Source organism: Lagopus leucura, unplaced genomic scaffold, assembly GCF_019238085.1.
Source record: "Lagopus leucura isolate 7727_CA_CO unplaced genomic scaffold, USGS_WTPT01 Super-Scaffold_100001, whole genome shotgun sequence".
NCBI classification, from domain to species: domain Eukaryota; kingdom Metazoa; phylum Chordata; class Aves; order Galliformes; family Phasianidae; genus Lagopus; species Lagopus leucura.
Window position 1 is genome coordinate 35,207,847 of NW_024962262.1, and position 13,399 is coordinate 35,221,245.

At 39.6% G+C, this 13,399-nt stretch overlaps 1 protein-coding gene across 14 annotated transcripts in view; it reads left to right on the forward strand.

Annotated features, from left to right (window-relative positions):
• The window catches only part of MBNL2 (muscleblind like splicing regulator 2), a 104,466-nt gene that overhangs the window by 71,874 nt on the left and 19,193 nt on the right, over window positions 1-13,399 (forward strand). For 12 of the 14 annotated variants that reach the window (XM_042868367.1, XM_042868360.1, XM_042868369.1 and 9 more), the window contains 4 exons: window positions 3,417-3,581; window positions 7,219-7,419; window positions 8,493-8,756; window positions 13,073-13,126. In XM_042868367.1, coding sequence (XP_042724301.1) covers window positions 3,417-3,581; window positions 7,219-7,419; window positions 8,493-8,756; window positions 13,073-13,126 — 684 coding nt within the window. The remainder of the gene's footprint in view (window positions 1-3,416; window positions 3,582-7,218; window positions 7,420-8,492; window positions 8,757-13,072; window positions 13,127-13,399) is intronic. The other 2 variants (XM_042868371.1, XM_042868368.1) reach the window with 1 other exon arrangement.

The window sequence follows — 13,399 nt, forward strand, 5'->3', positions numbered from 1 at the left end:
TAGACCCACTCCAGCAGCTCAACATGCCAGTCTTTGAACTGTCTTGTGCCACTGGTTTTAGGCAACCTACCTACTGCTCTTAGTAGGGAAATCTATTCATCTATACCATAATTCAGTGGTGTGACATAGTTCATAGAGGGACGTGGTTTTGATGCCAGGCTAGTCAGCAGTTCACAAGAGCACTGCCCACATGGAAACAGGGCTCCTTGGTGCAGCACCTGGGTACTGGGCATCATTTGAGTTCCCAGCTCATTGCACACATTCCTTCTGCCTCCCACCTCCTGCTGGAATGAAACCTGTGGCACGCCCCAGGTGCAAGCCACAGCATGTCCCCAGTCTGGATAATCAGCAGTAGAAAAAGCAGTGTTTCAGCTAAAATTTTCCATTATCTGCCTGAAATATGGCCCAATGCTTTAGGCTAGGCCAGCTGTAGAGAACAAAGTAAGAGAAACGGGAGGTCACAGGCAGGTGCCAGGCTTCCAGGGCGAGTGCTGGGAACTTCATCTGGTCTCCATTCATCATTACTCTCAATTTACTCTCAATTACAGATAAGGAGACAGCTCATTGAGAGTGAGTTTTGGTAAAGAAATCACGTGGAAAGTGAACAGGTTGTGATGTGCGTTTTGATAACCTTCATTTCATTGGTGGAAGGAGTTTCTGGGGACTAAGTTTCAAGCCAGTCTGTCTGCACCCTGTGTCAGGACTCTGACTCATAGGTGGGAGTAAATTAGAAGTTGTGTTAAGCAATTATTTTCCCTGCTGCCTTCCCTGTTATTTGAACAGAGGTTGTGCTGCTGTGCACCACCAAGTCTAGAGCAGCACCTTTGCTACTGTGATTTTAAGAGCCGTGGTGAATCAAGCCTTGCTCCAGAGGCTTAATACCAATGCATCCCAAAGCCAAAGCAATCAATTTTGTCTCTGTATTTGTTTTGAGGTAGCCTGCTACTGTAGTGTTTTTTCTTCAAGAATCCAAACGGGCCTTTATTGTAGACCCAACACATTGAATAATTTAGCATTCTCTGCTGTTTGGTTGATGTGTTACTATCATTTCCGTTGGACTTTGGTTTTGCCTTTTCAGTAAATAAAAAACCCAGGGTCACATCTGATTGATGCCACAAGTTTGAATTTTTATTCTTTAATTGATCAGTTGTTGGGAATCAGCCCAATTCTGCTATTGCCATCAGCAGCTCATAGGGACACGGACCATTTCTCAGCAAAAAAATGAAAATGCTTGTAAGCATTTTTCCCCAACCACTGAAAGTCCAACAAATGAAAGGTGGTCTCAGAATTCATTTGGTTTGGGTTGCTAGGACTGGATTCATCTGCACACTATTTTCAGTGCTCATTCAGTTGTGGTTTATTTTGGGTCATTTCACTTTAACAAGGCTCGATCTGTTTACAGTGCTTTCTATAGCAGCCTGACAGGACCACATAACTCTTTTATAGTAAGTTCATTGCTAACCAGGAGCTCAAAGAAAACCAACAAAACAACACTAACTAGTAAATGAGGCACAAACATGGATAACTTCAGAGAATAGAGCACATTTTTATGTGTTTGGATTATTTTGGAAAGTTTTCTGAAATAACCAGTCCTTTGTGCACTGTGGGCTGCTTTGCTGAACTGGAAGTGCCAGCATAAGCTAGCTATGTGCTTTTGGAAGCAATAGCAGAGGGCTGGCTTTAGGCTCTTTTCAGAACCGAGGTACTTCAAAAGCCACTCTAGTTGAGAGTTACTTATGCTCCTTAATTGAGGATCACTTTCATTTGCATAGGTAGGTATTTCCATCAGATAGAGTTACTTGATTTTGTTTTGCTGTTTTCATTTTCAGATTTGTCTATGAACCATTTACATACAAATTAGATTAAAATTAAATAGGTCTCCTTTAAAAATGCCTTAATCAGGAAATCCTCATCAGCCAACAAAAAAGCAGATGCTCATTGCCCGAGTTAAACATGCTCCTGTTTAACATGAGAAAGGCGATGGCCTTATTTCTCCATGAATGGAAGCACCTTTTTCTGTGTCTAAGGCAAACTGTGACTGTTCCATTTCTGCTTCAGCCTGCGGACAAAGTAACTTTCCTTTTGTGTGCTTGATTGAAAGCAACAATTAGTGACCTGCAGAAGTAAGAAGAAAGAGCACACCATGCTGAAAATGGCCTCACCTACATCAGCATATTAAAACAGTGCCAAGAGATGTTCCTTGGCACTGAGGCTTGGCTGTCTGCATTCTGCAGTCGTAGCTTTCTTGAACTCCTAATACTGATGTTCTGGGACATCCAAAGCATATTGGTGGTTTGGTAGGAAAGTATGTGTGCATACGCAGTGTCAGAGTACGTGTGTACTGTGTAATGTTCTCTTGCAGGGATCTAAATGTTCCTGTGGCCATAGGAGGATATTCCTTTTGGCTAAGAATTCTAAAACATTCATAGCAGAGAACAGAAGTTTTAAGGAGCACTTTAAAAAAAAAAAAAGAAAAGATCTCCATTTGGAAACTTGTCTTCAACAAGTTGAGTGTGTCAGATCCAGTTTGACTAACGCTTTGGGTCGTCTGCTCACAGCTCTTAAAACTTTGTGACTGTTTATGAGCTGTGCCATCAAGGAGCCTCTGATCTTAGCATGTCCTGCCTCCCTGATGCACCCCATTGTTTCCTTTTCTGTTTCCTTTTCTGGGGAGAATGTATCATTTCTTACACTGCTCTGCCTACATTTTGGCATGTGGTCAGTAGAGGTGTGCTCCATGTCCATCTTCCCCAACACAAGCCATCTCAAAGGTGGCTGCCTGCTGTACGTCTGTGGTCAGTACTAACTATCTACAGTCCCTTGCTCCAGAAGTGCCAACTTCTGTTCCTTTATACTTAGCTGGAAATAGTTCAAAGTTGTACTTGATGTAATAAAAACAGGAGGCAAGAAGGCAGGGAACTATAATTCAGCATGAACGTCCAGGAGAGCACAAGCAGAAAGTTGTCACATGGTTGGTTTTTCTATATGTAACGTGCTTAAAAGCTGTATTTTTCTTAAGGAATATTTAAAGTTGTTATTTGTGATGTAATTTAGAAAAGCATGGTATATTAATGATAACGTGATACAGTAGCCAAGATCCAAGAGAGGCAATTCAGGCAGCCTGGATAATAGACTGTTAATTGTATCACAGCAATTTGTACTTAACAATGAAAGTGCCTTCAACTGTTTTCAAAGCCTTTCTCCTTGGATCATGGCTAACAGCTCTAACAGTCAGTCAGATGTAGTGGGCTGAGGCAGAACTCAAGGCTGTCAGCTCCTCCCAGCCCGCTACACCATTCCCAGGAAACACCCTGCATTTCATTAGTTCTTGCTTAGTTTATGGTGTAATATTTTGCCCCAAGGCGATAAGCTATCATCAAAAGCAATAGACCAATTAGTGTGACTTCTTTTTCCAGGGTCGTTGTACAAGGGAGAACTGCAAGTACCTTCACCCACCAACGCATTTAAAAACTCAACTGGAAATCAATGGCAGGAACAACTTAATCCAACAAAAAACTGCAGCAGCTATGCTTGCACAGCAAATGCAGTTCATGTTTCCAGGAACCCCACTACAGCCAGTGGTAAGTATATTTCTCTGATGGTGTTGCTGGTAAGTATGTTGAGGCAGAAGACTATATTGACGTGCAAAAGGTTTCTAAAGTAGTCTTAATAAAAATAAACCTCATCTGTTGACTTAGGGAACCCTACTGAGGTGCTAGAAATGCCTTTTTCTATATTTGCATTGTAAAAGATGAAAGAGTGTTGCTGGAGATTTGATATTTCTTTTTTATCCCAGACTCGCTTTTTTTCCCCCCTCTTTCTTCTTTTTTTTTCCCCATTCAGTTCTTGTTAAGTTTTGTCTAGATTCACAAGGGTTTTACCCATGTTACTTCTGGAGGCAAAAAGCTGCATAATAATTTCTTAGTTATTTAAGTAGGACTACAAAGTTCTCCTCTCAGCAGTCTGTGAATTTGAGTGGCTTCAAACAATATTTAGTCCTGTGGAAAAAAAAAAGTGATGTTATTCTGGGTAGTGATTTCTTTCTCTCCTGAAATCTGAAGTGTCTCAGAATAACACAGGCAGAGAGTTGATGATGTGTCTACTTGCAAACTCAGCATTTTATCTTAAGTTAACACACTTGAAATCCAGAAGGTGACATAAAATCAGAGTCTTGCAGACATGAGCAGTGTCTTTGGGATATACATGAGAATGATCAGTTGCTCTGGGCTGCCTTTGCAGTTCAGCTCCTTGTTGTACCAGACTTGCAAAGCATAGCTAGGCAAGTAGTCTGAAAGAAACATTTGGTAGCTAATGATGTTTTCTCAGTTGAAACACCTATGTAAGGCACAGGAGTGAGATTAATTCCCCTAACTTGAGGCATCTGGAACATTGACATCATCTTCCACACTGGGCTTCCTAGGTCCACTTATAGTTTATCAAAAGGAATAGGCACTTTTAATTACCATTTGCTTGGCTTGTTTCAGAAATTGGTATTTGGATTATATGGTTCGGTTTCTTCTAATTGCTGTTGTCTTTCCATGGACTGTCAAAGGGGATAACTATAAACATCTCAGATGAAGAATCTGTTTTTGGCCACATAGCTCACTCCAGATTAATTTTCCAAAAGTGATTTTACGCTTGAAGTATCTGCTGTAAGGTGGGATGAGTGTGCAAAAACTGGGGGTCAGGAGTCCCTGAGTCTCAGTACATGTTTATCAGCTTTCAGCATGCATGTAAGATGTATCTGGGTATTTTGTCAGAATGTGTTTTGCTATTTCCTGATTTTATACTGCTTAAGTTTTCAACTTTTTTTTTTTTTCATGAAATAATAAAATGATTCCACTTCTTGTATTATAATGGAAAATTGAAGTGGCAAAATCATGCTTTTTTCTGCTCACTCATTTCATCACTTGAACTTTACATTTTCATTGACATAATGCCTTCTGTACTGATGGCTGTGATAAAAGTGGGGGGAGTTTTATTTTTCAGTCTCACGTAAATTGCCAAATGAAGATGACTCAGCCTTGACCAAATGCATAAAAAGTAGAAGAAAGCTCCATACAAGTCATTTGACATGTAGATTTATTCTTAAAATCGTATCTGAATACAAAGGTGGCATTTATATTAAACATGATACACGTTGTCCACTAAATAGTTGAAATGTTTTTTCATATATATCTTCATTATTATGCTGTGAAGAATTTAGTTCACACTTGGCATATAGACAGTGGTATTTCATATTGAGCAGTTTTGGTCTGAAAAAAAACAGAGCATTATTCACTTGTAACTCTGCAGGTCAAACACAAGGGCATCTTTAAAAGTAATGCCTCCTGTTTTATTCTGTTGGTCCAAGATGTCTGAGGCAGATGGTTTGGGGCGGTATGGCAGTAGAGTTTAAACCTTCCCCCCAGTATCCCATTATATTTTGTTGTGATGTGACAGATAGCAGCAGAGAGACAGTCTGACAGAATGGCATCTGACATGGAAGTGCATATGAAGGAAAGGGATGTCAGTGAATTCCTCCATGTGGAAAAAAATGACACTCACTGACTTACTTTGTTGGCGTTTTGTGAATGTTTCCAGAGACCGATCAGTGGATGTGAGCACAGTGAGGTGGTGGGTGATGCATTTCAGCAGAGGCAACAGTGGGTCACCTCCACTGGTGCAGGTTTTGACAAGTATGGCATGAAGGCTCTTGTTCACTGCTGGTGAAAATGCACAGCTAGTTGTAGTGACTGTGTTGAAAAAGAGTGTTTTGTAGCTGAGAATTTGCTCTATCAAACAATGTTATTATGCTCTTTATATCTGCTGTTGCTGCCGTGGAAAGAAATAGGAGGCATTAGAGTTGGAGCAACCTACATAGATGCTGCTTCCATACAGTTGGGTATCCTGGCTAGTGTGCTGCCTTAAGCATCTTACTGGTACTAAGTCAAACTTGAGTATAATTTAGTAATTAGTTCTAAACACCTGAAAAAAAAAGAACAGAAGGAAAAGGGGGAGAGGAACAAACAAAAAACACACTGAAAATAAACACAGCTTCTTGGCTTCTCTAATTTATTTTCCATACAGTGTTTCTTGATAGCTTCTATTCTCCAACACAGGCCATGCAAGTCACCTCAATGAGAAAGAATTTCCTTTTTTTAAATCTCAGTAAGGTTTTTTACGGTGTTCTGTTATTGCAGGGTTCATTTCTTGCTGCTGTCTTATTCAAGAACTTAATTTGTGACAGAGCTAATCTCAGAATTGTCCTGTTTTGTCTTAATTTTTCATTTATAATCATAATTATTTATAATTATAGCTTCACTCTGGAGTAAACATCAGCCCTGCAGAACTAAATCACTTTCCAGTTCCAGTTATGACCGTGGTCAGACCATGGCTATGTTCTGCTTCCATCCCCACTGGAGCTGGTAATAACAAAACCACTATTCTACTGTGGTAGGGCTCGATTTTAGCATCACACAAGTGCTCTTTCTTCTGGTCATGACTTCACTGACTTTTTCTAGGAAGGTATGAAACAGATTTTTAAAACCATATCATTTCTTTCAATCGACCTTTTTTGTAAGATGAACTCAACCTAAGCCCGAGTAATCCTTTTCTAAATATTATGTCCATTGGAGATTATAATATTTATTCTGCTTGCCACTGGTGACAGCTGGGCACACAAACATTCTGAAAGGTGAGGCTTTCCGATGTGTGAGTTATAGCAACATATAATTGCAGGAGGTGGCAAAATATAGCATGCAAACAGATGGAAGTTGAGCCAAAGAGCTCATTAGTTATAGTCTTATTAGAAATATGGCTTTAATATTGTTAATAATGCTTCACCTATGAAATCTGGTACTTTGAAAAATAGCCTGTTCTCCAAAGGAATGCAGGTATTGAGAAAAAGCAATAAAGTCTATGTTATTTCTACCTTTAGATGTGTAAATAAATCTGCAGTATAAGCTGGACCTCCATAGAGATTCAGGTTCGCAGCAGGATTCCCTTTGCATTGGCAGCCTCTTTTGCAATAGCAGAGCTACAAAGTGTGTGGTTCCTAGTATACAGCTGGAATGTGTTACATGATTAAAAGAGGAGAATATGCTCTGTATTTTGCCAGTTGCTTGAAAGTTTTTGATTTGAAGAAAACAAATTGGCATCAGGGAGAAGATGCAAAAGACATCTAATAAGCACTTGATTAAGATTTTTTTCGTCTTGGTCTGTGTTTTCATTTTGCAGCCCACATTTCCAGTGGGTCCCACAATAGGAACGAACACGGCTATTAGCTTTGCTCCTTACCTAACGCCAGTAACACCAGGAGTTGGCTTAGTCCCGACTGAGATCCTGCCCACGCCACCCGTCATTGTTCCTGGAAGCCCACCGGTTTCAGTCCCTGGTTCTACTGCTACTCAGAAACTCCTCAGGACTGATAAGCTGGAGGTACTGTAGAAACAACCATGACTAGAAATGCAGTTCTCTGATACGCTGTAGGAAAGCTCCTGGAGGAAAAACTCTCATTATTTTAGAAACTGTGCTTAAAATATAGTTGCTAAAAGTACAGGCATCATAATTAGACAGAATGCCAGTAGTAATTAAACACTTATTTTGAAGGTAGTTTACTCAAGTTTAATACATAGAAATCAGCATGAAGTTTCATCTTTCCTTGTCTCTTCAAATGTCCCTCGGGTTTACATGCCTGTAAAGGAATGCTTTGGTGAAATATCTAACAAGCACATTTTTATTGCAGTGTTAATTCTCTCCTGATTTTAATTAATCAGTATTAGGGTAATTTTACAGGCCTTCAGCCTTCAGCTTCCAGTAAAGGAGTTGCATGTCACACACCTCAGAGCAGACTGGGCAGGAAAGCCCCCAGTTATGTGTAGAGCCTCTGTGGAGTTGGTGGATCCCCACATGGCCCCAAAAGCGATTTCACCACTTGGTGGAATCTATGGTCCAAGCACATCAGAAGGCCAAATGCTGCTTACAGAAATGAGCGCCCTTTCCCAAAAGCCCAATATCTAGAGCACATTGCTCCTTAATAAATTCAGTTTATTGATCCTGTCCATTTTTTAAAACTGTTTTTTGGAGGCTCTCCATTTTGCTTTAAGACTCTATGCAGTTCTCTGTATCTTCCTTGAGTATCAACAAGAGGAGCACCTTCCCTTCTGGTGAAGTTGCAAGAACTTAGAATACAGTTGAGAGGGACTGAGCATTGTAAGTCTCAACTAGTTTTGCAGGGGCAGTTACTTCAGTAAGAATCCTTCCCAGTTGTTTTCTAGGTATGAAAAGGGAAGGACGTTTTGAAATGTTTCTGTTTCATGTCCATTTAGCCACCATACCACAGAGCTACCCAAGGAGTGGTAAAATAGATTCATTTTCCCTCTCCCAGAAGAAGATAGCGAGTTCATTAAGTTGGATTCGCTGAGCTAACTGGGGGAGGGGGAAGATCCATCTTGGGAGGCATGGGCTCTCCCTGCCTTTTCGGGTTGCAACCAGTGTTGTTTTGCATGTAGGTGTGCAGGGAGTTCCAGAGGGGAAACTGTGCACGTGGAGAGACTGATTGCCGCTTTGCACATCCGGCAGACAGCACAATGATTGACACAAACGACAACACCGTAACCGTGTGTATGGATTACATAAAAGGTCGTTGCATGAGGGAGAAATGCAAGTATTTTCACCCTCCTGCACATTTGCAGGCCAAAATCAAAGCGGCGCAACATCAAGCTAACCAGGCTGCAGTGGCAGCCCAGGCAGCTGCGGCAGCTGCGACTGTGATGGTAAGTGCTGGCATATATGGCTGCTTTTCTTGACAGAAGCTCTTTGATGCCTATTTTGCTTCAATGTAATGCTATTTGCTTATACTTTATTTTCCCTTTTGCTTTTTTTTTTTTTTTTTTTTTTGTAAAAGATAAGAATTTTTAAAATTACTACTATTGCTTGATGGGAGGAAGCACTCTTTTTCTTTATTCTCTTATTTTAATGCTGTATTTCTATCCAAGACAGTGAAGCAAATGACACTCTATACCACTTCTGTTCTCTGCCTTGATTATGTGTTAAATTTGCCCCTAGTATTTCCAAACAGAAATAAAACTGTTCAGTGTCCCCTGGAAAATAGGGGTTGATATGCTGGTTTAGCTCTCTGACAACAGTTAGGCATGTGGAAATATGGAAGAAAAGGAAGAAAAGCAAAGGAGGTGGGTTTTCTTCAGTTTAGTATTAGAAGAGAAATATGTTAAGATTCAGTTCACCCTGCTTTAGATGCCCTTGAGTTAAATAGAGACTAACCAGCCACCTTGGTTTCACTCTACGGGCAGTGGAGAAAACCTAGCATGTTCATCTACACTGTTTATCTGATCCACTACACCGGTGCCTGTCTGAGGGGGAGGAAGAATTATTCTCTGGAGATAGTTAGCTTTTCTCACTGCCTAAGAAATGCTGACTGTATATTCTTGAATTTTGGCTAAGGCTGATAAGTCTCACACTAATAAGCCTTTCTTTCATCTCCTACTGACAGGGCAAGTTCATTCAATCTCTATGCTACCATTTTTTTTCATTTAGCATAATAGGGTTTAAAAGTAATGAACTAAAATGGGAATTATCAAGAAAAAGCAGAGTAAGCGTAGTCAGAATTTCTATTTTCAGAAATTTGAAAGTTGTTTGAACAAGGCAGCCCATCCATTTACCAATACTGGTTATCTCTTATGGTTGCTATCAGGAAAGTTGTTAAATTTAAATAAGTGGTATTGATGAAGTTAAAGAAATCAAGCGTGCAGGATTTGACCTGGGAGACAAAATTGCTGGCAGAAAAATCAAAGAATCGTTGTCCTCATTGCTGGCACTGGATGAATAATTAAGCAGATGCAGTTTGTGGACTTGTGGGCAGTGCATACAATAGTTATAGACAATATAGTTATTATTTGAGTAAGGAGCCTAGCAGAACCACAATACAGTACAGTATATAACTACCCCAGGCTATTGTATTTAGCAAATTAGCAAAGAGCAGACTTTTCAAGGAACAAAGGGTAAGTTATGCAACTAAATAAACCTCTAACAGAAGAAAAATTTTAATGCGTTTTTTTGCACTTCAGTAGTGATGGGGCAATATCCTGACATTTTAAATAAACCATGTTAGCCTCAAAGTGAGATGAAGAATCCTTGGGAATACAGAATTGAAATTCTAATGTCGCAAGGGAAGAAGTCAGGGACCTATAGTTCTAGGTAAGTTTTAACAGAAAAATATGGAAAGTACTTTCATTTAATACTTAGGCTCTCAAACAGAAGAGATAATTTTCAATCCCATTATTTTTTATTCAATGTAGATTTGAAAGAATAAGATAAAGTGAATGAAAAATCATCAGAATGACAATGACAAAATAGTGGTAGAAAAGATGCACACCTGCAAGCTACCCAAGAATGAACAAGAATGCACAGTTGGATCTAGAGATCAAAAGTAAAGCAGAAACACACTTATCTGTAAGGCTCACTTAGAGGTTGTTGCCAGGTTGAATTGTAAGAGGTCTTCCTTCCTGAGGGAAATGTCTGCATTGCTTTGGCCCAGAGGGCTTTTTCTAGGCAAGTGTTGTCGACTTTATTGTAGTAGACATTGTATTGTAGTAGACATTGTAGTTAGACCTTGTAGGGCCATTGAAGGTCAGTGAAGACTATCATGTGGGACCAGAAAATGCCCTGCCTGTATTTTCATACACTAACGATCAGGAACATTTACTCAGATGCCCTAACTGACCTCATCCTTGGAAGTAAAAAGAAAAGGGAAAAACACTGAAAAAGGCTACAAACCGTATAGCTTAAATCCCAAGTACATTAGAAGACAAACACTTGTCATGGTATTCAGGGAGCTCCAGATATTCATGTACTGCATCAGAAAACATAGAAAGTCACAGAAGAATGTACTAAACTAAACTAAAATGTTATTTTTTAAAATGAATTGATAGTTGAGATTGTCTAGTCTACCTCCCTGTTCTGGTTGGATGGGCTTGAGGAGACAGCCCAGGATTGTGCCTGGTTGGCTTTTGAATTTCTCCAAGAATGGAGACTCCATAACTTCTCAGAAACAGATCAATTTAGTTCCTGTGGGTTAAACTTTGTCTAGAAGGCAAAAGGAAAGTCAGCAAACACTTCCAAGTAGGGAGGTAAGGGTCAGAAGACCATAGAGAGGAGGTGGAGAAAGGCAGTCAACACAGAGATAACAAGTGAGGACAAATAATACAGGTACTGGATTGTAGAGGTAATTAACCAAAATGCTTTACTCTATTGATGTTGGTTTGAATTTATGGGCTTCTTTATCGCATCATACTGAATTCAGTTGTAACACTTAACCTATGTGTAGACTTCCATCAGTAGTGGATGCAGAGGGTCTGAGGTTCTGTTAGCTTAGCCAAGGTACCACACGTCAGCTGTGCAGCACTCTGTGTGAGTGCAGGAAGGCTATCCACATCCTCACACTGCACCAGGTGTTTCTTGTTATAGCTGAGTCTTGACCCAGACAGATGAGCAGATACTGTATGTCACGGAAGATAATCCAGAAGTGTGCTGCAGGGTAGATGGGGAGGATGCTGGGAAGCCTCGTGCAATGTAGCTGCAACAGGACTGGGAACAAGGACAGCAAAGACTGTCCTGCAAGATACCCTGTTGGTGTTAGCTAATACCACGACTATAAGGTGTTTGTAGGCATTTTGTGCCTTGTCCTCCTTTTTAGACTTTTGTTCCGTATTTCCACATACTGATGTCAAGAGAGACATTGTCTGCATATCCTGAAAAAAAGTTAAATATCAGCAAATGCTTTGAAAAAAAGGGGAAAATTCTGATTTATGACTAAATCATCCTTGCTGTTTAAAGGTTTGTAAGAATAATTTACAGTACAACATTTGAAAGAAATATGCAATTTTTTTTTAAAGAATATCATCATATCAATCACAGGTTTAGTCTTACAGTGAAAATATACAACAATATCTATGTCTATGTACTATGCCTACATATTTTCTTTAAAAAATTTTTATAATGCTAAACCAGTATTATAAGTCATATTTCAATGTTTAATACTGCTAGGAGCAGTATTTTTACTCCCTGCTCCCAAAGATGGTACTATAAGGTGTAGTGAAATTTAGAAAACGTGTTTCAAATTCTGAAAGGCTGTTGTGTTTTTTTCCTCTCAATGTAATGTGGTAAGTCGCAAGGGAAAAAAATTACAAAAATGACCCACCTTTAGGGAAAACTATAAGGAATTAATGATAAGTTAGTGTAATGGGACAAATTATTTATTGTGCACTGGGAATAGAATCATAGAATCATGGAATTGCTCGGGTTGGAAAAGACCTTAAAGATCATCGAGTCCAACCACAACCCAACCATAGTACCCTAACTCTAACAACCCTCTGCTACATCATGTCCCTGAGCACCACATCCAAATGGTTTTAAACACATTCGGGGATGGTGACTCAGCCGCCTCCCTGGGGAGCCTATTTCAGTGCTTAAAGGGAAAGGAGAACCTCTCTCATTTGGAACCCCAAATCTGTTGGATTACGCACTTCTGTTGCCTAAGCCCCTCTCCTTGCAAGCACAAATATTCGGAACGTTTGTGATGCATTACAACTTTCATAGTGCTTTTTATTTGGACGTGCAGCATTCCAAATTTAATTGTGCACTTGGGAATTTGGTTTGGCTAACTTATCAGAAATTCTTGTAGGAGTATCCTTAAAACTTTCCGCATCTCTGTGAAGTGTTGATAAAATGCTTAATAGTGTCTGCAAGCTGCTGTTTTACTCAACTTTCCTGAATTTCAAACATCTATATTTTACTCTCTTATATGCTTTTAACTAAGGTATAGTAGATGCATTTTTGCTTCAGTACTAATTCGAAATGTAATATTCATTTCTTTAGAAGACATTTTTGTTGTTGTGCATGCCTAGTGTTTTGTATGTTGTATATTGCATTCAGAATATTTTTTTCCTTCTCACCTATCCACAATGCAATGCCGTTCCCATGATGCACCTCTGCTTGCTGTTTACCTGTATGTTAATTCGCTTGAATCCCATTGGCCCACTGCCATCATGTGCTCGCTGCCTGTTATTAAAAGACTCAGTCGACTGCCAAAGCAATGAAGCGACCTCTCGAAGCAACTGTAGACCTGGTACTTTGACCTTTCACCTTTTGCTTTGCATGTAGCTTTTCGGAGAAGCAACTAATGAAATTTGTATTGCTTTCTTTTTAAACATCAACCGGAAATGATTTCACATACTCTTAATTTACCGGAAACTCAGTACCGTATTTATCCATCTCATTCTCATACGTAATAAATGCAGACAATTTAGTTTGGTTCCTAACACGGTTTCATCTTTAAATACCTTCTCATGAAAAGTCGAATTGAGATAAAACTGCTTTTGTAATTGAAAACGCTTGACAT